Below are 21892 nucleotides of genomic sequence, written 5' to 3'. Positions count from 1 at the left end.
TGGCTGCTATTGAATCAATTGTTTTTAATTAAACAGTTTGATTCTAATTATCTTTATTCGTATCCAGAGACACTGCCGTGTCAGGTGATTTGATACTCTAATAATCTCTCACCAGCTACTGTACTTGTACGCAGGCTGATGCCTGTGGTGGATTTAGCTGACGTCATGAACGGAGCTGTCTGTCAATGCTTTGTTTGTAATATGGAAGTTTAGTGAGTAGACTGACTGCTTCTTCAAGGGTAATCGAGAATAACTACGGACAAACTATTGTCTATGCGTCTTTTTTATTTGCATAACTGAACTGGTAAAGTATCGAGAGATTATAACGTCGTTATAAATGTCGTCTGGAGGGAACACGCATTTTGGAGTCGTTTTAACTATTTACAACTTCGGATAGGCTTCTTGCTGTTAATAGTAAAAACAAAAAGTATTTCCTCCTTACGTCGTTAAAATCTTGAATGCAGTTCTGAAACAACGGCAAAAAAAAAAACGACTCGTCAGACCGAATGAGTACTGTAAATTTTAGCGGCAATGAGGAGCTGGACTTCAGACTTATTTTCGGGGAGGAGGCGCAACAACAGCTAGGCCCCGTAGGTGAGTTCTCTTCTTTTTTTGATGCAACAATGTATTCGCCAAAGCCGTAATAGAATGTTATAAAGTTAACCATTCGATGCCAATTTGCCTTGGCTACCTGGTCCTGGAGCTAAAGTAGAAGAACTACGAATGTAGGCTGCAGTCATTGACCTATATGTGTCGCTACTGTCTTGTAGGGCAGGGTTCACCAACTGGCGGCCCACGGACCGAATTTGGCTCGCGGGTGATTTTATTTGGCCCAAAAAATTTCTGGAACAAAAAACCCCAAATGTTTTTATTTGTATTTGTTGAACATAAAATACTGTAAAAACACCAGCAAATCATCTCCCAAGTGATTTAAATGTTTGAAATCTGTTCCAAAGTATGCATAATAAAGAGATATGTGATTGTACACAAATGTAAACAAGGTTTGAAATTGTGTTTTAATCAAATATATCTGGTCTACAAATGATTTGCAATTATGTTCTGGCCCCCTAAACCACCCGCTCAAGAAAAAAATAGTCCCGCTGCTGAATCTAGTTAATTATCCCCATTGTAGCCTAATAAACCTAGACTGTCAGATTCAGTTGAATAAGCATTTGCTTGTTATATCTTTAAATGTGTAGCTGACTTAGGCAACATGAATATTTTGAAAGTTCTAAAACGTATAACACACATGTAAAATACTAGACCAGTGTTTTACGATCACACTGCATAATACACCAGCCATTCTGAATGATGTGGAGTTTATTCACTGGTGTAAAGTACTTAAGGGAAATACTTGACAGTACTACTTAAGTAGTTTTTTGGGGTATCTGTACCAGACAATTTATTTAACTAGGCAAGTCAGTTAAGAACAAATTCTTATTTACAATGACAGCCTACCAGGGATCAGTGGGTTAACTGCCTTGTTCAGGGGCACAATGACAGATTTTTACCTTGTCAGCTCAGGGATTCAATCCAGCAACCTTTCGGTTACTGGCCCAACACTCCAACCACTAGGCTTCCTGCCGTCCCAATGGGACTCATCTCGTCCAAAAAGTTGACTCAAGTTTGCCAAAAATCACCTGGATGATCATCAAGACTCTTGGAGGAATGTCCTATGGACAGATGAGTCAAAAGTATAACTTTTTGAACAACATGGGTCCCATTATGCCTGGCGAAAACCAAACTCTGTATTCCACAGTAAGAACCTTATCCCAATTGAGATGTTGTGGCAGGACTTGAAATGAGCAGTTCATTCTTGAAAACCTCTGAGTTAAATCAGTTCTGCATGCAAGAGTGGGCCAAAATTCCTCCACAGCGATGTGAGACTGATCAACGACTACAGGAAGCATTTGCAATGTATTGAGTGTAAGGAGGCAATTGCTTCTTCACACAAGTGTATTGGGTGTTGCGTAACTTTGTTAATTAAATAGAGTAAGTATCAATTTTTTATTTTCACTTTTTATTATTTATTTGTAAACTCAGGTTCCCTTTATCTAATATTAAGTTTTGGTTGAAGATCTGATAACATTCAGTATAAAAAATATGCAACATTTTAGGGAAGGGATTGTTTTCACGGCACTGTACCTTAAAAAAAGAGGTAGGGGTTTGGATCAGAAAACCAGCCAGTATCTGGTGTGACCACCATTTGTCTCATGCAGCGCGACACATCTCCTTCGCATAGAGTTGACCAGGCTGTTGATTATTGCCCCACTCCTCGTCAATAGATGTGCGAAGTTGCTGAATTTGGCGGGAACTGAAACACGCTGTAGTACATGTCGATCCAGAGAATCCCAAACATGCCCAATGGGTGACATGTCTGGTGAGTATGCAAGCCATGGAATAACTGGGACATTTTCAGCTTGTGTACAGATCCTTGCGACATGGGGCTGTATGTTGTCATGCTGAAACATGAGGTGATAGCGGGTCAATGGCACGATAATGGGCCTCAGGATCTCGTAACGGTATCTCTGTGCTTTCAAATTGGCATCAATAAAATGCAATTGTGTTTGTTGTCTGTAGCTTATCCCTGCCCATACCATAACCCCACCTCCACCATGGGGCACTCTGTTCACAACGTTGACATCAGCAAACTGCTCACCAACACGTTGCCATACACACTGTCTGCCACCTGCCCGGTACAGTTGAAATCGGGATTTATCTGTGAAGAGCACACTTCTCCAGCATGCCAGTGGCCATCGAAGGTGAGCATTTGCCCACTGATGTCGGTTAATACGACAAACTGCAGTCAGGTCAAGACCCTGGAGAGGACGACGAGCACGCAGATAAGCTTCCCTGAGATGTTTTCTGACAGTTTGTGCAGAAATTATTTGATTGTGCAAACCCACAGTTTCATCAGCTGTCCGGATGGCTGGTCTCAGACAATCCTGCAGGTGAAGCTGGATGTGGAGATTCTGGGCAAGCATGGTTACACGTGGTCTGTGGTTGTGAGGCCGGTTGGACGTACTGCTCACTTTCCGGGATGTAAGCAAATTTGTGCACACAATTTGAGATAAATAAGCTTTTTGTGCATGTGGCAAATTTCTGGGATGTTTTATTTCAGCTCATGAAACATGGAACCAACACTTTACATGTTGTGTTTATATTTTAGGTCAGTATAATTTTTACTCCAAACATTTTCCCCGACACCCAAAAGTACTCATTAGCAGCACAGGAAAATGGTCCAATTCATGCACTTATCAAGAGAACATCCCATTGTCATCTCTACTGCCTCTGTTCTGGCCTACCTCACTAAACACAAATGCTTTATTGTAAATGATGTCTGAGTGTTGGAGCGTGCCCCTGGCTATCTGTAAAAATAAAACAAGACAATTTTGCCATCTGGTTTGCTTTAATATATGGAATTACATACTTTATTATATTTAAAACCAAATACTTTTTAGACTCTTACTCAAGTAGTATTTTACTGGGAGACTTTCACTTTTACTTGAGTCATTTTCTATTACGGTATCTTTATTTATACTCAAGTATGACAATTGGGCAATTTTCCACCACTGAGTTTATTACACAGTTATAAATTGCACTGATACATTGGATTATATCTAATCAGATCCTGGTCCAGTTTAAATTTGGACAGCACTGACATGCAAAATCCCAGTGGCTCAATATACGCTGAGTGCACAACACATTATGAACACCTGCTCTTTCCATGACATAGACTGACCAGGTGAATCCAGGTGAAAGCTTTGATCCCTTATGGATGTCACTTGTTAAAATGGCAATATGTAACTTTTTGGGCAACCTGACCAAATTCACAGAAATGTGAGTTATAGATCTATCATTCTACTTGAAAGTAAGTCTTAAGAAGTTGTAGATCTGTTCTATGTGCGCTATTTCTATGCTTCCTGTTCTTAAGTGGTGTTTTTGCTCTTTTACTTTTGGTTTTGTCACCAGCTGAAAATACAATATTTTTGATTATCGAAAATATATTTCACAGAGGTTTAGATGGTACAAGAATTCTTTACACTATACCAGCTTATTTTGTTACAATAGGCGAACTAGAGTTATAGCAACCAGGAAATGGTGTAGCGAGTTCTGCATAGTGCAACTTTAAATCCACTTCAATCAGTGTAGATGAAGGGGAGGAGAAAGGTAAAGAATGATTTTTAAGCCTAGAGACAATTGAGACATGGATTGTGTATGTGTGCAACTCAATATTACGAAGGTGTTCTTAAGGTTGTTATACTCAGTGTATAACTATGTACTTTGTAGGAAAAAATACTATTTTACTGACAACTGCCCATTTTGCCATTTTAGATAAAGATTTCAGCAGCAGTTTTCAGTAGAAAGGGACTCATAAGGGGTCAAATGCCAGCGACATTGGGGTATGAAAAGTGAAAGGTCATGTCTACTGTAATATAAGAGCATAAATCATAATAACAGCTGCCCACTCCCTTCTTGCCATAAGCCCTTCTCTTGTCTGTTTCCTTCCTTATTTCTAACGGTTGTAAATGGCACCCGCAGCTCATTCAGGCGCCACACTCTACCACTCAGCCAGAGGGGTTGCTGAGCCCATGTTGCATCAGATAATATTTATATTCATTACATTCATTGCATTTGCAAATAAGTCAAGGCCAAAGGCAATTATTTTATGTGCTCCATATCAAGGCACAATCAGCCATTTGACCTTTCACCCTCTTTGCATTTTGCATGCAGACCAGACCAGGCCAGAGATAAACAGTGTGTGTGGGCGTGTGTCCTGTGTGAAACTGTTTATTAGTAGTAGGCCACTTCTAATGCTGCTGCTTCTGCTCTGTTGACAGCTGTGAGCACATACAGTTATACGAATTAGCCTGGCGAGTGCTGCTGTTAATCTATATATCGCCATTCCACAGTGGCCCCTGCTAAACAGGTCAGTCTCTAGTCTTCCCCACATTTTGTAGAGACTGCAATGGCATTTATGACAAACCTTTCCCAGTGGGTTAACCTATTCTAGGCTAGTCTAGGCTGTTGTCGGATAGATGCAAATAGAGAGTAATAGATCAGAGAATTATAATTTGTTTGTCTGTTCCTTTGTCTGGACTCCGGATTAATACAGGGCGCAGTGTCACTGTTTTTATCTGCTATGCTCTAAAGAGTAGACACTTTTCATTGCAAATGAACAACCCTCTCAATTGGCCTACTTTCTTTCTATACCCAGCTGGTCCAGACCCTGATGACAGCACGCAATACTACACCACCCAGCCTATTGGCCAGGCCCAGGACGTACAACAGAGTCACCAGCGCCATCAAGCTGTCTCTAACCAGGCTCCTCTGCAGGCCCATGGTAACTACCACCCTAGCTCCAGCTATGAAGATCACGGTTCCAGATACAGTGCCACTGGACACATCCCCAAGGCATTTGACTGCCCAAGCATCCAAATCACATCCATTAGTCACCAAGAGCTGGTCTCCAGCCAGGATGCCGTGCTCATCAGCGGGGCAGATGGTGGGGGGGAGTGCAGCCACGAGCGTTCCTTGTCCACGGACCACCTCTACCTGTCCCTGGACCCCTGTTACAGGGACTCATCCTCCCTGAACCCCAGCCCCTGCAGCAGCCTGTCCTCCAGGAGCTGGCTGTCTGACATGTCTTCCTGCGAGTCCTTCTCCCATGTGTATGACGACGTGGAGGCTGAGCTAAACGAGGCGGCCGCCCGCTTCACCCTGGGCTCCCCGCTGGCCTCTCCCCTGGCCTCCCCTGTCTGCTCGCCACAGGGCCAGGCCGCAGGGGGATTTGGGGTAGAGCTGTGGCAGCAGCAGTACTTCATGAACACCTACTCACTCTCGCCCCGACAGTCCCCTCGCGGGTCCCCCCACCAGTCCCCTCGCCAGTCGCCCCGCCAGTCCCCCTGTCACTCCCCGCGCAACAGCGTCACAGATGAGAACTGGCTGAACCTGCGTCCCACCTCCAGGTCTGGCTCAAGACCCACATCCCCTTGTGGGAAAAGAAGGCACTCCAGTGCCGACGTCCACTTAGCCTCCCCCTCCCCCTCGCCACACCACTCCCCCAGCCCCACACCGGGCCACTCTCCCAGGGGCAGTGTGACAGAGGATACCTGGGTGGTTGGAAGCCCTGGTGCCATGGGGGCCCTCCTGTACAGCTTCCCTGAGGTAGACGTTCCGTCCAAGACCAGGAGGACCTCTCATCACATGGGTCTATTGCAAGCACAGGGAGATTCCGGGCAGAGGCTGGAAGACCACAGAGCGGCTTTGCCTAACCTGGATTCACCTGCAGAGGAGTCTGAGTCTACTCTAAAACAGGATGGTCTTTTTGAAGAACTTTTTCTCTCGGTTCCCTCACACTTCACCTGGAGCAAACCCAAACTTGGCAACACACCCCTTTTCAGGTTTGTTATTCATAATCACATTGGCATCAATACTCACATGCGTGCTTCATAATGCCAACCACTGGTTGAAAACGTGCTCTCATTTCCCCGATCACTCAGCATGGTGCAGACATTGTACTACCATAGAACCCTAGCAAGGCAAAGGGTCAGCACAGCTTAACTAAAGGTGAAGAACAAAACACAGACCCCCATGGTATTTTTAACACCAAATCTGAATGACTATGTTTATGAGAAAGAACTGCTGGGTCATATTCATTAGTGCACACACTGTAGCAAAATTTACCAAAACGTAACAAAAAAAAACGACATTTAAAATGAGCATTGCTTATTGGACAAGTTCAGGTAGTTCCCTCCCTGTTTCAGTCTGTTTTCTTCCATTTGCTGCCTAATTAATACAGCCCTGTGTTGCCTCCCCCACCCAGAACCTCGTCCCTGCCCCCTCTGGACTGGCCCCTGCCCAGCCAGTTTGGCCAGTGTGAGCTGAAGGTGGATGTGCAGCCGCGGGGCCACCACAGGGCCCACTATGAGACAGAGGGCAGTCGGGGGGCCATCAAGGCTGCCTCAGGTGGACACCCTTTAGTCAAGGTAAAAAGCAAGACTTACACAAAATCATGACACCAGACCTGGATTCAATTAGTATTTTAACTTGGCAAGCTCAATCTAGCACAGCTAAAGTATTTAGACACCTTCTATGTAAATCCAAGTCAACATGACAAATGTATCTATAGAGGGTCAGTGTCAGGCTCTCACCCTAGAATATCAATATGATTGTGCTATTGATACAATGCAAACTTTGAGGGTCTCTAAAGAGATCAAAGCAAAACAGAAAATGGTTAAAACGTTATGCCTGGTTCGCATAAATTGTGTTTTGATTAGCTGCTGTTTGCAGTTCAGTTGTAGCCTTGAAGTGTCAATCAACGTGTTATATCTTGAGATATCAAAGGAAGTGTTACATTGAATTGACTCTGATGCTAAAGCCACACAGCTTCACTCTCTAGTCCTCTGTAATGCCACTAACAGTGTTTCCCCGTACATTACATCACATAGGCGGGTTCAACATTCCTCAATCTCATGCTCCTTTATGGCACAACAAATTTGTGGTGACCTCAATTGGTTTCAATTTGGACATTTCATTGCGGGCAATTCTGGATATTCCTTACAGGACTCCTGTAGGGAAAGCGCACTACAAACCCTCCATAAGTAAACTAAATAGTGCTCATCCTTCAGGTCACATTTTAGACGTTCTCTGAGTGTAATGCTATCTGTACAGAGCTTTGGTATTGTTTTGGCATACTGTTTATAAATAGACCCAAACATGATGAACACAGTTATGCGTGTGAAATATACATTATTCAGTTCATGTTGTCATTATAATCACATTATAATCAGGTCTGCTTAGAAAACAGCTCAGAAAAATAGTGCTCATAAGAAGAAGTGAAACAGTGTATTTATAGCTTTGTAAATCAAATGCTCTAGTATGCTTCAATAGTATGCTTATTAATATCTCTATGGATTGGTTTCATTTTCAGCTCATTGGATACAACGAGAAGCCAGTCAACCTGCAGATTTTCATTGGAACGGCAGACGATCGCTACTTGAGACCGCATGCCTTCTACCAGGTGCACAGAGTAACAGGGAAAACGGTGGCTACTGCTTGCCAGGAAAGTGTAATAAGCAGTACAAAGGTTCTGGAAATACCTCTGCTCCCCGAAAACAATATGTCCAGCAGGTACTGGTCATAACCATGCAAGATTTATGTTTTCAAATGCTAAAAATATAACATTTGTGCTTCTGATTTATTGGTTTTATGATCTAAAATGTAAAATGGTTTCCACTGTGAATTCTATTCCTTTTTTAAGATTTAGAACAGATCATAGCATGTAAAAATGGGTTAGGGTTGTCATCTGAAGAATAAGCATATTTCTACATAGTGAAAACATTTTTTAACAGACCATAGCTTTGCTAAACTCAGCAAAAAAAGAAATGTCCTCTCACTGTCAACTGCATTTATTTTCAGCAAACTTAACATGTGTAAATATTTGTATGAACATAACAAGATTCAACAACTGAGACATAAACTGGACAAGTTCCACAGACATGTGACTTACAGAAATTGAATAATGTGTCCCTGAACAAAGGGGGGTCAAAATCAGCTGCATTAAATACTGCAGTGCATCTCATCCTCATGGACTGCACCAGATTTGCCAGTTCTTGCTGTGAGTTGTTACCCCACTCTTCCACCAAGGCACCTGCAAGTTTCCAGACATTTCTGGGGGGAATGGCCCAAGCCCTCATCCTCCGATCCAACAGGTCCCAGACGTGCTCAATGGGATTGAGATCCGGGCTCTTCGCTGGCCATGGCAGAACACTGACATTCCTGTCTTGCAGGAAATCATGCACAGAACGAGCAGTGTGGCTGATGGCATTGTCATGCTGGAGGGTCATGTCAGGATGAGCCTGCAGGAAGGGTACCACATGAGGGAGGAGGACGTCTTCCCTGTAACGCACAGCATTGAGATTGCCTGCAATGACAACAAGCTCAGTCCGATGATGCTGTGACACACCGCCCCAGACCATGACGGACCCTACACCTCCAAATCGATCCCACTCCAGAGTACAGGCCTGGGTGTAACGCTCATTCTTTCGACGATAAACTCGAATCTGACCATCACCCCCGGTGAGACAAAACCGAGACTCGTCAGTGAAGAGCACTTTTTGCCAGTCCTGTCTGGTCCAGCGACGGTGGGTTTGTGCCCATTGTTGCCGGTAATGTTTGGTGAGGACAACAGGCCTACAAGCCCTCAGTCCAGCTTCTCTCACCCTATTGCGGACAATCTGAGCACTGATGGAGGGATTGTGCATTCCTGGTGTAACTCGAAGAGTTGTTGTTTCCATCCTGTACCTGTCCCGCAGGTGTGATGTTCGGATGTACCGATCCTGTGTTGTTATACGTGGTCTGCCACTGCGAGGACGATCAGCTGTCCATCCTGTCTTCCTGTATTGCTGTCTTAGGCGTCTCACAGTACGGACATTGCAATTTTATGCCCTGGCCACATCTGCAGTCCTCATGCCTCCTTGCAGCATGCCTAAGGCACGTTCACGCAGATAAGGGCATCTTTCTTTTGGTGTTTTTCAGAGTCAGTAGAAAGGCCTCTTTAGTGTCCTAAGTTTTCTGTGACTTTCATTGCCTACCATCTGTAAGCTGTTAGTGTCTTAACGACCATTCCATAGGTGCATGTTCATTAATTGGTTATGATTCATTGAACAGGCATGGGAAACCGTGTTTAAACCCTTTACAATGAAGATCTGTGAAGTTATTTGGATTTTTACGAATTATCTTTGGAAGACAGGGTCCTGAAAAAGGGAGGTTTCCTTTTTTGCTGAGTTTATTTTGTCATGGAAATGTGGCTGCCTTCCATAGTAGAAAAATCCAGGTATTATTTTGTCTCAAGACTAGATCTTTCTCACACTATCTGATACATGTTGTGACTAATCAACAAACTGCATAACACCATCAAATTACACATGAAAAACTTGAACTATTCATATGGGCCTATTTTATTAGCTTACTACACTGCTCAAACAAATAAAGGGAACACTTAAACAACACAATGTAACTCCAAGTCAATCACACTTCTGTGAAATCAAACTGTCCACTTAGGAAGCAACACTGATCGACAATAAATTTCACATGCTGTTGTGCAAATGGAATAGACAACAGGTGGAAATTATAGGCAATTAGCAAGACACCCCCAATAAAGGAGTGGTTCTGCAGGTGGTGACCACAGACCACTTCTCAGTTCCTATGCTTCCTGGCTGATGTTTTGGTCACTTTTGAATGCTGGCGGTGCTTTCACTCTAGTGGTAGCATGAGACGGAGTCTACAACCCACACAAGTGGCTCAGGTAGTGCAGTTCATCCAGGATGGCATATCAATGCGAGCTGTGGCAAGAAGGTTTGCTGTGTCTGTCAGCGTAGTGTCCAGAGCATGGAGGCGCTACCAGGAGACAGGCCAGTACATCAGGAGACGTGGAGGAGGCCATAGGAGGGCAACAACCCAGCAGCAGGACCGCTACCTCCGCCTTTGTGCAAGGAGGAGCACTGCCAGAGCCCTGAAAAATGACCTCCAGCAGGCCACAAATTTGCATGTGTCTGCTCAAACGGTCAGAAACAGACTCCATGAGGGTGGTATGAGGGCCCGACATCCACAGGTGGGGGTTGTGCTTACAGCCCAACACCGTGCAGGACGTTTGGCATTTGCCAGAGAACACCAAGATTGGCAAATTCGCCACTGGCGCCCTGTGCTCTACACAGATGAAAGCAGGTTCACACTGAGCACATGTGACAGACGTGACAGAGTCTGGAGACGCCGTGGAGAACGTTCTGCTGCCTGCAACATCCTCCAGCATGACCGGTTTGGCGGTGGGTCAGTCATGTTGTGGGGTGGCATTTCTTTGGGGGGCCGCACCTCCATGTGCTCGCCAGAGGTAGCCTGACTGCCATTAGGTACCGAGATCCACCAACTCCACATTGCACCACAGACTGTCCAGGAGTTGGCGGATGCTTTAGTCCAGGTCTGGGAGGAGATCCCTCAGGAGACCATCCGTCACCTCATCAGGAGCATGCCCAGGCGTTGTAGGGAGGTCATACAGGCATGTGGAGGCCACACACACATCTGAGCCTCATGTTGACTTGTTTTAAGGACATTACATCAAAGTTGGATCAGCCTGGAGTGTGGTTTCCACTTTAATTTTGAGTGTGACTCCAAATCCAGACCTCCATGGGTTGATAAATTAGATTTCCATTGATCATTTTTGTGTGATATTGTTGTCAGCACATTCAACTATGTAAAGGAAAAAGTATTTAATAAGAACATTTCATTAATTCAGATCGAGGATGTGTTATTTTAGTGTTCCCTTAATTGTTTTTGAGCAGTGTATATTCCATTTTTAGCTTTTATATTCAAATGGCCTTTATATAATGTTGTCTTGTCCCCCTCTATAGTATTGACTGTGCAGGCATCTTGAAGCTGAGGAACTCTGACATTGAGCTCAGGAAGGGGGAGACAGACATCGGGAGGAAGAACACGCGTGTGCGAGTGGCATTCCGTGTGTATATCCCTCAGCCCAGTGGAAAGGTCATGTGTCTGCAAGCTGCCTCTATTCCTGTGGAGTGCTGTGAGTATCTTCAGTAGGGCTACATATTGTATATGGCAGGGTTCCCCAACTGGCGGCCCACAGGCCAAATTTGGCCCGCGCGGGATTTTATTTTTCTGAGCAAAAAATAATAATATATATATTTTTTTTTTAAGATATATTTTTTATAGATTGTTGGACATAAAAGACTAAAAACACCAGCATATCATCATTTTGGAAATCTGTTCCAAATTATTCCCATGCATAATAGAGAAATATATATATGATCGTATACAAATGTAGCAAGGTTTGAAATTATTATGTTTTAGTTAAATATATCTGGTCCACAAATTATCTGTAATTATGTACCGGCCCCCTGACCATCCTCTAGTTGATGGTCTCTGGTATGTACAAACATTCAAAGATACATGTACATGATTCATAGAGTCCTGAGTTTTTCTCCATTATGGGACTTTACATTTTTTTTTACCTTTATTTAACAAGTCAGTTAAGAACAAATTCTTATTTTCAATGACAGCTTAGGAACAGTGGGTTAACTGCCTTGTTCAGGGGGAGAACAACACATTTTTACCTTGTCAGCTCGGGGATTTGATCTTGCAACCTTTTGGTTACTAGTCCAACACTCTAACCGCTAGGCTACCCTGCCGACTTGACCAGGAATACTCTTTATTTATGTAACCTGTATTAAGTTATTGGCTATAATAATTAGGCAAGGCTATAACTAGAAGTCAGAGGTTTCCCCTTGAATTTATTTTATACAGTAGCTTACATAATGTTGTTTTACTGTATAGTATATTTAATAGTTAAATGTAATTGGCTTGCAGCCCAGCGCTCGGCCACAGACCTTCCCCAGATGGAGAGCTGCAGTCCCGTCAGCTGCTTGGTCAGTGGGGGAGAGGAGATGGTCATCACCGGATCCAACATATCCCCAGAGTCAAAGGTCATCTTCCTGGAGAAAAGCCCTGGTAAGAGATGGTGATGCTGCCCAACTTTAGCAGAGGTTTATTAACGTGTTATTAATTGTGATGTTTTATCTCTCCAGATGGACACACACAATGGGAAGTTGATGGAAAAGTTATTGGTGAAAAGAGTAAAATAGTAAGTAGTAATGTACATTACGTTAATAAAAGTTACATGAAATGGACCTCACAGAAACCGTGAATCCCTTGAATAGATAATAAATAATTTTGAAACGTTCTCTTTGCAGTCCAGAATCGTGGTTGAGATTCCTACCTACCACAACACAACTGTGAGCTCTGCAATCCAGGTGCAGTTCTATGTGTGTAACGGGAAGAGGAGAAGAAGCCAGACACAAAACTTCACATACTTGGCTGGTGCTTCTCCACACCATTATCCCACTGCCATTGACTGTGCAGTTGTGGCTACTCGGGTGAAGCAAGAGCACGGAGACTCAGCCTATCTGTCTACCTGCACCAATCCCCCTGGCCTAGATCCAACCAGCAGCCAGCTGACTTCTCCAGACGGGGCCTTCTCTCAGGACAAGCCCTTGTATGGTTCCTCTGGTGGTCACCCAGTGCCTTGTGATCCACCCTCCCAGGCAGCATACACTCCCTCTTGCTCCTCGCCTCTTCAGCACTCCCCTCACCTCCACAGCTACAGCCCCCGTATGGGATACCAGCAGATAAGCCTTGTGCATACACCTGACCCCATGCCACCCATTCGGACAAGGCCTGTCTATCAGGTCACACAACACAATGTGCCTTACAGTGGCCAGGCCAGCTCTCCCATGAGACCTGGCCCTGCCGCACCCCAGGTCAATCGACCTCAGTCTGCCCAGACCAGACCAGCTGCCTCCAGCCCTCATAGGGAAATGTACCAGAACCTCATTGGACCTGATCTCTCTGGCGCCACTCTCCAGTCTGCGGGAAACCACACCCAGAATACAACCCAGCTGCACTCTCTAAGCTACCACTGCTCCCAATCAGACTCTGATCTGGTAGCCCTACAGGCTGAGTATAATCTGAGCTATCACTCTGCAAGAAACTTGCCTGCCTCGTATTCCCCCACCCCTGGAGCACAAGCAACCTGCTCCACCTCCCCGTCAGCATCAGCCTCCTCTGGGGGTCCTCTGAGGCAACTGTCCCCCAGCAGAGCCCAGGGCCTGGCCTCTAGTAGTGACCCCCAGGAGTGTCCCCCGGCCCCCCATTTCCATTTCTCAAACGACCATGGGAAAGTGAACATCAAGCAGGAACCAGAGGAGAAGCTGCCTCTCGGCAACATGGGGCTCCAGGAGATCACACTGGATGATGGTAAGAGGCTCAGATGATAAATGTTCTCTAGGGCAGGTATTCCCAAACTGGGGTACTGGGGTATGCGCAATGCTGTTGAGGGTACGGCAAATAAAAATGTGATTAATATAAAAATATGTATTTTTATTATTAAAAACATTTATATAAAACATTTAAATATTCTAACATTTTCAAACAGTATATTTTTCAACGGCGCTATACATTTGTGTGAGTTTTTTTTCTCGCCTGAGTATCCTCGTTTTACTGCCAAAGATAAAATTAAACAATCTGGTGTTCAGCAAAATAACAACACAATGTCGAATACAGGTAGCCTACTCAAATAATTAACATCAAATTACATTAACCGTTACTCTCTCGGGAATTCCACTAACGGTCCGTATGTAGTCAAACGTAGCTGCTGCTCATTCAGTTTGCTCAAAAATAGTTAAATGGTTAAAAAAAAGTTGTTCTGCTTCCACAAGCACATCAGTAATTCTACATTTGTTGTTAGCCCAGCTCGCATGGACACTGACAGTTGTGAATCTGATGCAGCCGAAGAGCTACTGCCCCCTCACCCGGGAAAGCACCTAACAACAGACAGGGACGTTGGACCATCGAAGAGACACAAATATGATGAGAACTACATTGATTTGGGGTACACTTATATTGGGAGTAGTGCCTTTCCTCATCTACAATGTGCTATATGTGCAAAAGTACTATCTTACAACTTGATGAGACCATCACTCTTGCGCAGACATTTAGAAACAAAACACGGCAATTTGAAAAATAAGCCGCGGGAGTTTTTTGAGCAAGAATTAAGACTACTTTTATGTATAAAAGCAGATACCATTAATAAGAAGGGGCTGGAAGAGTCTTATATGGTGAGCTACCGAGTGACGAGGACAGGCAAGCCCCATACTATTGTGGAGGACTTCATTCTTCCTGCTGCTGCAGATATCGGCAGCAGGGTAGCCTAGTGGTTTGAACATTGGACTAGTAACTGGAATGTTGCAAGTTCAAACCCCCAAGCTGACAAGGTACAAATCTGTCGTTCTGCCCCTAAACAGGCAGTTAACCCACTGTTCCTAGGCCGTCATTGAAAATAAGAATTTGTTCTTAACTGACTTGCCTAGTTAAATAAAGGTAAAAATATATGGCTGGGACAATGCTGGGGGAAGGCCAAAAAAGCTATACAGACAATGACTTTATCAAACAACACTGTTTCAGGATGCATCAGTGACATGGCAGGAAATGTTTTGAAACAATTACTTCTTCGCATACAAGCCAGTGAATTCTATGCGTTACAGCTGGATGAGTCAACAGACATGGTGGACCTGACACAGCTCCTGGTATATGTCTGTTACATTTATGGGGGGGTCAATTAAGGAAGACATCCTCGTCTGCAAACCACTGGAAACCAGGACAACAGGAGAGGATATTTTTTAAGTGCTGGACAGCTTTGTGACATCAAATGGACTTTGGTGGTCGAGATGTGTTGGTATCTGTACTGATGCCGCAAAATGACAGGGAGACATAACGGAGTGGTAACGAGCGTGCAAGCAGTTGCTCCAGACGCCACTTGGGTACACTGCAGCATCCACCGAGAGGCTCTTGCTGCCAAAGGAATGCCTGACAGCTTGCATGATGACGGGTTTCTCACACGACTGGCCTATCTGGGGGATGTTTTTTCTTACCTGAATGATCTGAATCTAGGATTACAGGAACTATATTCAATGGACTGTCTGCAACTATATTTAATGTGCGGGACAAAATTGAGGCTATGATTAAGAAGTTGGAGCTCTTCTCGGTCTGCATTAACAAGGACAACACACAGGTCTTTCCATCATTGTATGATTTTTTTGTGTGCAAATGGACGACATCAAATGTGGTATAGCGAAGCACCTGAGTGAGTTGGGTGTGCAATTACGCAGTTACATTCCCGAAACAGATGACACAAACAACTGGATTCGTTATCCCTTTCATGCCCTGCCTCCAGTCCACTTACCAATATCTGAACAAGAGAGCCTCATCGAAATTGAAACAAGCGGTTCTGTGAAAATGTAATTTAATCAGAAGCCACTGGCAGATTTCTATCCTGCATTGGAAAATCGCACTGTTAAGACACTGATGTCCTTTGCAACCACGTACCTATGTGAGAGTGGATTCTAGGCCCTCACTAGCATGACAAAATAAATACAGGCACAGACCGTGTGTGGAAAATGATTTAAGACTCTGTCCAATACAAAACAAAATTGCAGAGTTATGAGCATCATTTTAAGCACACCCTTCTCATTAACCTGTGGTGAGTTATTCACAATTTTCAATGAACAAATAAAGTTGTATATGTAAGATGGTTAAATAAAGAGCAAAATTATTGATTATTATTATTTGTGACCTGGTCCTATAAGAGCTCTTTGTCACTTCCCACGAGCTGCCTTTTGACAAAAACTCACACTTATTCTTATGTTTAATAAATGTATCGTATAGTGTGTGTGTGGCAGGTTTACAATGATGACAAAAAACAACATTTGAGAGTGCGCTGACCCTTGTGCTAGAGGGGGTATGTAGCTGGAGGTTGAATGTTTAAAGGGGTACGGGACTATAAAATGTTTGATATTGGGTATTTAGAGCACAGTTATTACTGGGCCATTAGTTATGAATGAAGGGGTAGAATAGATGATTTTTCCCTATCTGATCGGTCTTATTTATTTTATTCTCAGGGGAGTTACTTTAAAGAAATCGGTTAGAAAGCAAAAATAAAGAACATTACAGTGCAGGAATCAATGGATGCCATTGCACTGTGGGCTAGGTGATAGGCAGCAGTAGGGCTGGCTGTAATTACAAGCCTTCAGGGGCCAGGCAATGAACTATTAAGCTCTCAGGCTCTCACCATGCCGACCAGATATTTTAATGAATCACCTCTCGCTGGACGGACTGTGTTTGTCCCAACCACACAGTCGGTCACTGTTGCCCAGTTTTCTTGTCACCATAGGCATATGCCCACTGGGTCTTTGTTTGCTGTCCTACAGGGCTGCATGGCTGCCTGCCCATGTATGTGTGTGTGCGCGCTTGTGCACATATGTTTATGTGTGTTTGCGTACAATACGATCTAGGTCAGGGCTCTCCAACCCTGTTCCTGGAGAGCTACCGTCCCGTAGGTTATCTAGCATACCTGATTATAATAATTAGCTGGTTGATCAGCTGCATCAGGTTAGTCACAACTGGGGTTGGAGTGAAAACCTATTACCAGGTAGCTCTCCAGGAACATAGTTGAAGAATGCTGATCTAGGTTAATTATAGGCAGGGGCCCTGGTTGCTAGTTGAGGAGATAACACTTTTAACTGTGATTGGTATAGCATAGACACTATAATCACACAGAAGAGACTAAAGGTACTTTGCATGCTAATCTTCTTCAGTTACTGTCTGTGGCACAGCTGTCACAGTGCAGTGATGACAGGTATTCATAACAACCCCACAACCCCCTCACTACATATGGCTTGGAAATAAGACCCCTGGTCTGAGTTTGGTGGAAGGGTCCTCTTTGAACTTGGACTTTCACCCTACAGGGTTTCTGCGACTCTGATACATAAATTAGGGTACAGCAAGCTTATGCCACATTAGGTGATAATGATTTAATTCAAATGATTTAATCCACGACAAGCATTTCGCTACACTCGCATTAACATCTGCTAACCAAGTGTATGTGACAAATAAAATTTGATTTGATTCGATTTTAATTTCAAATGACAGTGATTTCATTGATTTACAGTGCTGGGATCTTTTAGGTTTAGTAATTTGGTTTTGCTTAAAGCATAAAATAGTTTACGGCCCTTATAGTGTCTTGTAACTGGTCTTGGAGGACGGGAGCTGGTGCAGTCAAGCTGTCTTGAGTTCCCGTCAGTCTGTTGGTTGGGAAAGCCAGGGACTTGTTATTTCGGTACCAACAGTGCTAGCCTGGTGCTGTGTGTTTGTTTACATATGTTTGTTTGGGCGGCAGGTAAGCAGTTAGAGCGTTGGGCCAGTAACCAAAAGGCCTGATGATTTGAATACCCAAGCCGACAAGGTGAAACATCTGTCGCTGTGCCCTTCAGCAAGGGATTTAACCCCAATTTGCTTCATGGGTGCCGTACTACTATGGCTGACCCTGTAAAACAACACATTTCACTGCACCTGTCCAGTGTATGTGACAATTAAACATGTTTTTTTCCTTGCTTTTTTACATATGGTCTTTCATCTACCCTCATACACAGCTCGGGTTTCATACACCACATTTTCATGGGCAGGCTATGAATAGACAGTGTATATGTGGCCTTATAATCCATGTGTTTTTGTTGCACTGTGGGGAATATAAATAGACATCACAAATACAGACCGAAGCCTCAGCCATCGACATGGATCACACCCTTTGATAAAGCTCCAGAAAATGTTTCACCATACAGCCAATTCTAACCTTTAGACCAGGCCTCAATGCTTGGTTGTTTTTCATAATGCGTGACATCTGTAGATGGAGAGTGTCATTAAAATAATACAATGTACAGATGTAGGTTCTCGGCACAGCAGGAAATGCAAATACTTCTAAAGTTTGTAAAATTTAAACCTGATTTGCCCTAACGTAATGTGTATCATCCCTTACAAAATATATTAATGAATTATAATCAACATAATAATTCACATTTCCTATTGCTACAGGATTATTTTCCAGCTGTAGCAAACTGGTTCAAATTAAGATCCTACATCTGTATCAACAATGCCCTGCATTGTATGTGTCAGTGTTGTATTGCTTGATGTGTCATTTACTTACTTTTACATTTGTGATTTGGTTTATATTTAGGAGATGGGCAATGCTGCCCTCAGATGGCTGAATCAACTATACAGATGCCAACAACAAGAGACTTGAAACTAAACCCCCGTGTGTCTCTCTTTTGCAGTGAATGAGATCATCGACAGAGACATATCTCAGCTCGTTGGTGGTAGTGCAGCAGAGTCCAGCCAACCAGGACAGGATCCTTATGAATGGGATTCTGTGATTCTCCAGTGATAATGTTCTTCCATTCTTTGTCTTTCATTCATTTTCTAATCATCATTACTCAGGACATGAGTTGACTGGTGCTATCAATGCATTTGGCAGTTCTATTATAACTGATCACAATTTTGATGGCAAAACTGTGGTGGCTTAAAGAGATTCTCCTGTCCTTTTGTATACTTTTTAGCCAGTAGTTTTGAAAGTAGCGCTTACAAGCCAAAAGTTGTCCCTGAAAATTGCATACTATGTCACATATGTGCACCAAGTCATTGCTCTCTCTGTCGCTCTGCTGTGTGTGCATCTTGCTAGCTGTCAAATGGCGAGGGGCTGAAGCTTATTGGCTAGAACTTAAATTGCTAGGGGGCTGGCCCATGTGGGGGAAAATGTGGCAAAAATGGCACAGCACAGCTTCACAAAAAACAGTCGCTTTCAAACTAGGGATTTCGTGACTAATTGAGATAAAACAGTAATTCTGCTCATAGATTATGCATGTATGAACTACACATTGACACATCCATCCCAAAGCGGGAGGTTGAACAAATAATTAGTAGTCACCAAAGTTCCCAAGCATGTCTTTAACTGGTGCAATTACCAACCCAGTCACTGGTAATTCATATAGGTGGTTAGGTTGTAGAGAAGTTATGCCTGTTTAACAGATCACGATTTTCAAGTCAAACTAAAGTATCTTTCAGGAAAAAAGATGGCTATGTCTCTCATACCAAAGATCTTCCTGCTGCCTTTTGAAAAAGAGCAGATGGAGGCACAGCTAAAATATGTCACAGCTAAAATGTCTATAAATGCATAAAAATGACTAATTTGCTGTTGAAAGAACCTTGATGTCAATGAAGAGGCTGAAGAAGGCCAAATAGTAAATGCTGTATTATTGTAATATTTATTGGCAAAATATATTAGATTTTAATCTATTTTTTTATACTGTAGCTCTTGCAGTTGTATGATTCTTTAGAATAATGATTCATTTTCATAGCCTTGTATTGACGGCCTGGTATTGTCTGCCCATTTTCTATTTTAGGATTTTACTTTCCAAAGAATGTACAATATTATAAAGAATTATATGACACTCTTTGGCAATATGTCAGGTGTGAAGCAGCTATTTCAAAGTCAAAGTTTCTTCATCGGGTGGTTTTGTTCAATTAAAAGAAAACAAATGTAAAAAATCTTGTTAGCTGTATCTATGAGTGGTATCAAAATGATATAGGCCTACAACAGGTGGGTCGTGGGTGTAGGTGGTTACACTTTCTCCTTTTTTCCCACTCAGTCAACACATGCATGATGTTGCGACCACAGGAATGGGACAACATGTACAGTGTTTTCAGAAAGTATTCACACCCCTTGACTTTTTTTAAATTGATTAAATTCAGATTTTGTTTCACTGGCCTACACAATAGCCCATAATGTCAAAGTGGAATTATGTTTTTAGAAATTTTTGTAAATTATTTTCAAATTAAAATCTGAAATATCTTGAGTCAATAAGTATTCAACCCCTTTGTTATGGAAAGCTTAATAAGTCACATAATAAGTTGCATGGACACTGTGTGCAACAATTGTGTTTAACATGATTTTGGAATGACTATCTCATCTCTGTACCCCACACATACAATTATATGTAAGGTCCCACAGTCGAGCAGTGAATTTCAAACAGACTCAAACAGAAATACCAGGGAGGTTTTCGAATGACATGCAAAGAAGGGCACCTATTGGTAGATGGGTAAAAAACATCCCATTCACCCATTCTCTACAAAGATACAGGCATCCTTCTTAAGGAACTTCAGTTAGTGTTAAATACGACTGCTAGAATCTTGACGAGAACCAAAAAATTTGATAATTTTACTCCAGTGGTAGCCTGCCATCCTGTTAAGGCTCGTGCTGATTTTAAGGTTTTACTGCTAACCTACAAAGCATTTCATGGACTTGCTCCTACCTATCTCTCCGATTTGGAGACTATGCTATGGTCACAAGATGCAGGCCTTATTGTCCCTAGAATTTCTACACAAGCAGCTGGAGGCAGGGCTCTCTCCTATAGAGCTTAATTTTTATGGAATGATTTGCCAATCCATGTGAGAGACGCAAGACTCAGTCTCGACTTCTAAGTCTTTACTGAGGACACATCTCTTCAGTAGGTCCTATGATTGAGTGTAGTTTGGCCCATGGCAGCAAAGGTGGACAGCAAGGAGTGATGAACTGCCCTTCCTGTCTCCGCCTGGCCGGCTCCCCCTTTATTGGCATGGGTGGGGCGGCAGGGTAGCCTAGTGGTTAGAGCGTTGGACTAGTAACCGGAAGGTTGTGAGTTCAAACCCCCGAGCTGACAAGGTACAAATCTGTCGTTCTGCCCCTGAACAGGCAGTTAACCCACTGTTCCCAGGCCGTCATTGAAAATAAGAATTTGTTCTTAACTGACTTGCCTGGTTAAATAAAGGTAAAATAAAAAAAATAAATGGGAAACATACAGTGGGGCAAAAAAGTATTTAGTCAGCCACCAATGGTGCAAGTTCTCCCACTTAAAAAGATGAGAGAGGCCTGTAATTTGCATCATAGGTACACTTCAACTATGACAGACAAAATGAGGGAAAAAAATCCAGAAAATCACATAGTAGGATTTTTAATGAATTTATTTGCAAATTATGGAGGAAAATAAGTATTTGGTCACTTACAAACAAGCAAGATTTCTGGCTCTCACAGACCTGTAACTTCTTCTTTAAGAGGCTCCTCTGTCCTCCACTCGTTACCTGTTTTAATGGCACCTGTTTGAACTTGTTATCAGTATAAAAGACACCTGTCCACAACCTCAAACAGTCACACTCCAAACTCCACTATGGCCAAGACCAAAGAGCTGTCAAAGGACACCAGAAACAAAATTGTAGACCTGCACCAGGCTGGGAAGACTGAATCTGCAATAGGTAAGCAGCTTGGTTTGAAGAAATCAACTGTGGGGGCAATTATTAGGAAATGGAAGACATACAAGACCCCTGATAATCTCCCTCGATCTGGGGCTCCACGCAAGATCTCACCCCATGGGGTCAAAATGATCACAAGAACGGGGAT

The 21892-nt window shown here is 43.2% G+C and overlaps 1 protein-coding gene across 1 annotated transcript; it reads left to right on the top strand.

Annotated features, from left to right (window-relative positions):
- Positions 1-189: 189 nt before the first annotated feature.
- Positions 190-20320, top strand: nfatc3b (nuclear factor of activated T cells 3b). The gene is made up of 9 exons (XM_021576146.2): positions 190-594; positions 5219-6404; positions 6827-6989; positions 7934-8133; positions 11409-11581; positions 12385-12525; positions 12603-12658; positions 12768-13830; positions 18738-20320. The coding sequence occupies exons 1-9, from the start codon at positions 507-509 to the stop codon at positions 18845-18847; spliced, it is 3180 nt and encodes a 1059-aa protein (XP_021431821.2). The 5' UTR covers positions 190-506; the 3' UTR covers positions 18848-20320.
- The last annotated feature ends 1572 nt before the right edge of the window (positions 20321-21892 follow it).

The sequence above is a fragment of the Oncorhynchus mykiss genome, chromosome 2 (assembly GCF_013265735.2).
Source record: "Oncorhynchus mykiss isolate Arlee chromosome 2, USDA_OmykA_1.1, whole genome shotgun sequence".
NCBI classification, from domain to species: domain Eukaryota; kingdom Metazoa; phylum Chordata; class Actinopteri; order Salmoniformes; family Salmonidae; genus Oncorhynchus; species Oncorhynchus mykiss.
The sequence above is the reverse complement of the archived record's forward strand: the minus strand, read 5'-3'. Positions and strand labels throughout refer to the sequence as shown.

Coding starts and splice junctions, on each gene's coding strand:
- nfatc3b (XM_021576146.2), top strand. CDS start 507: ATGAGTACTGTAAATTTTAGCGGCAATGAGGAGCTGGACTTCAGACTT. Junction 6,990..7,933: donor GTGGACACCCTTTAGTCAAG/GTAAAAAGCAAG, acceptor TTTCATTTTCAG/CTCATTGGATACAACGAGAA. Junction 11,582..12,384: donor CTCTATTCCTGTGGAGTGCT/GTGAGTATCTTC, acceptor ATTGGCTTGCAG/CCCAGCGCTCGGCCACAGAC.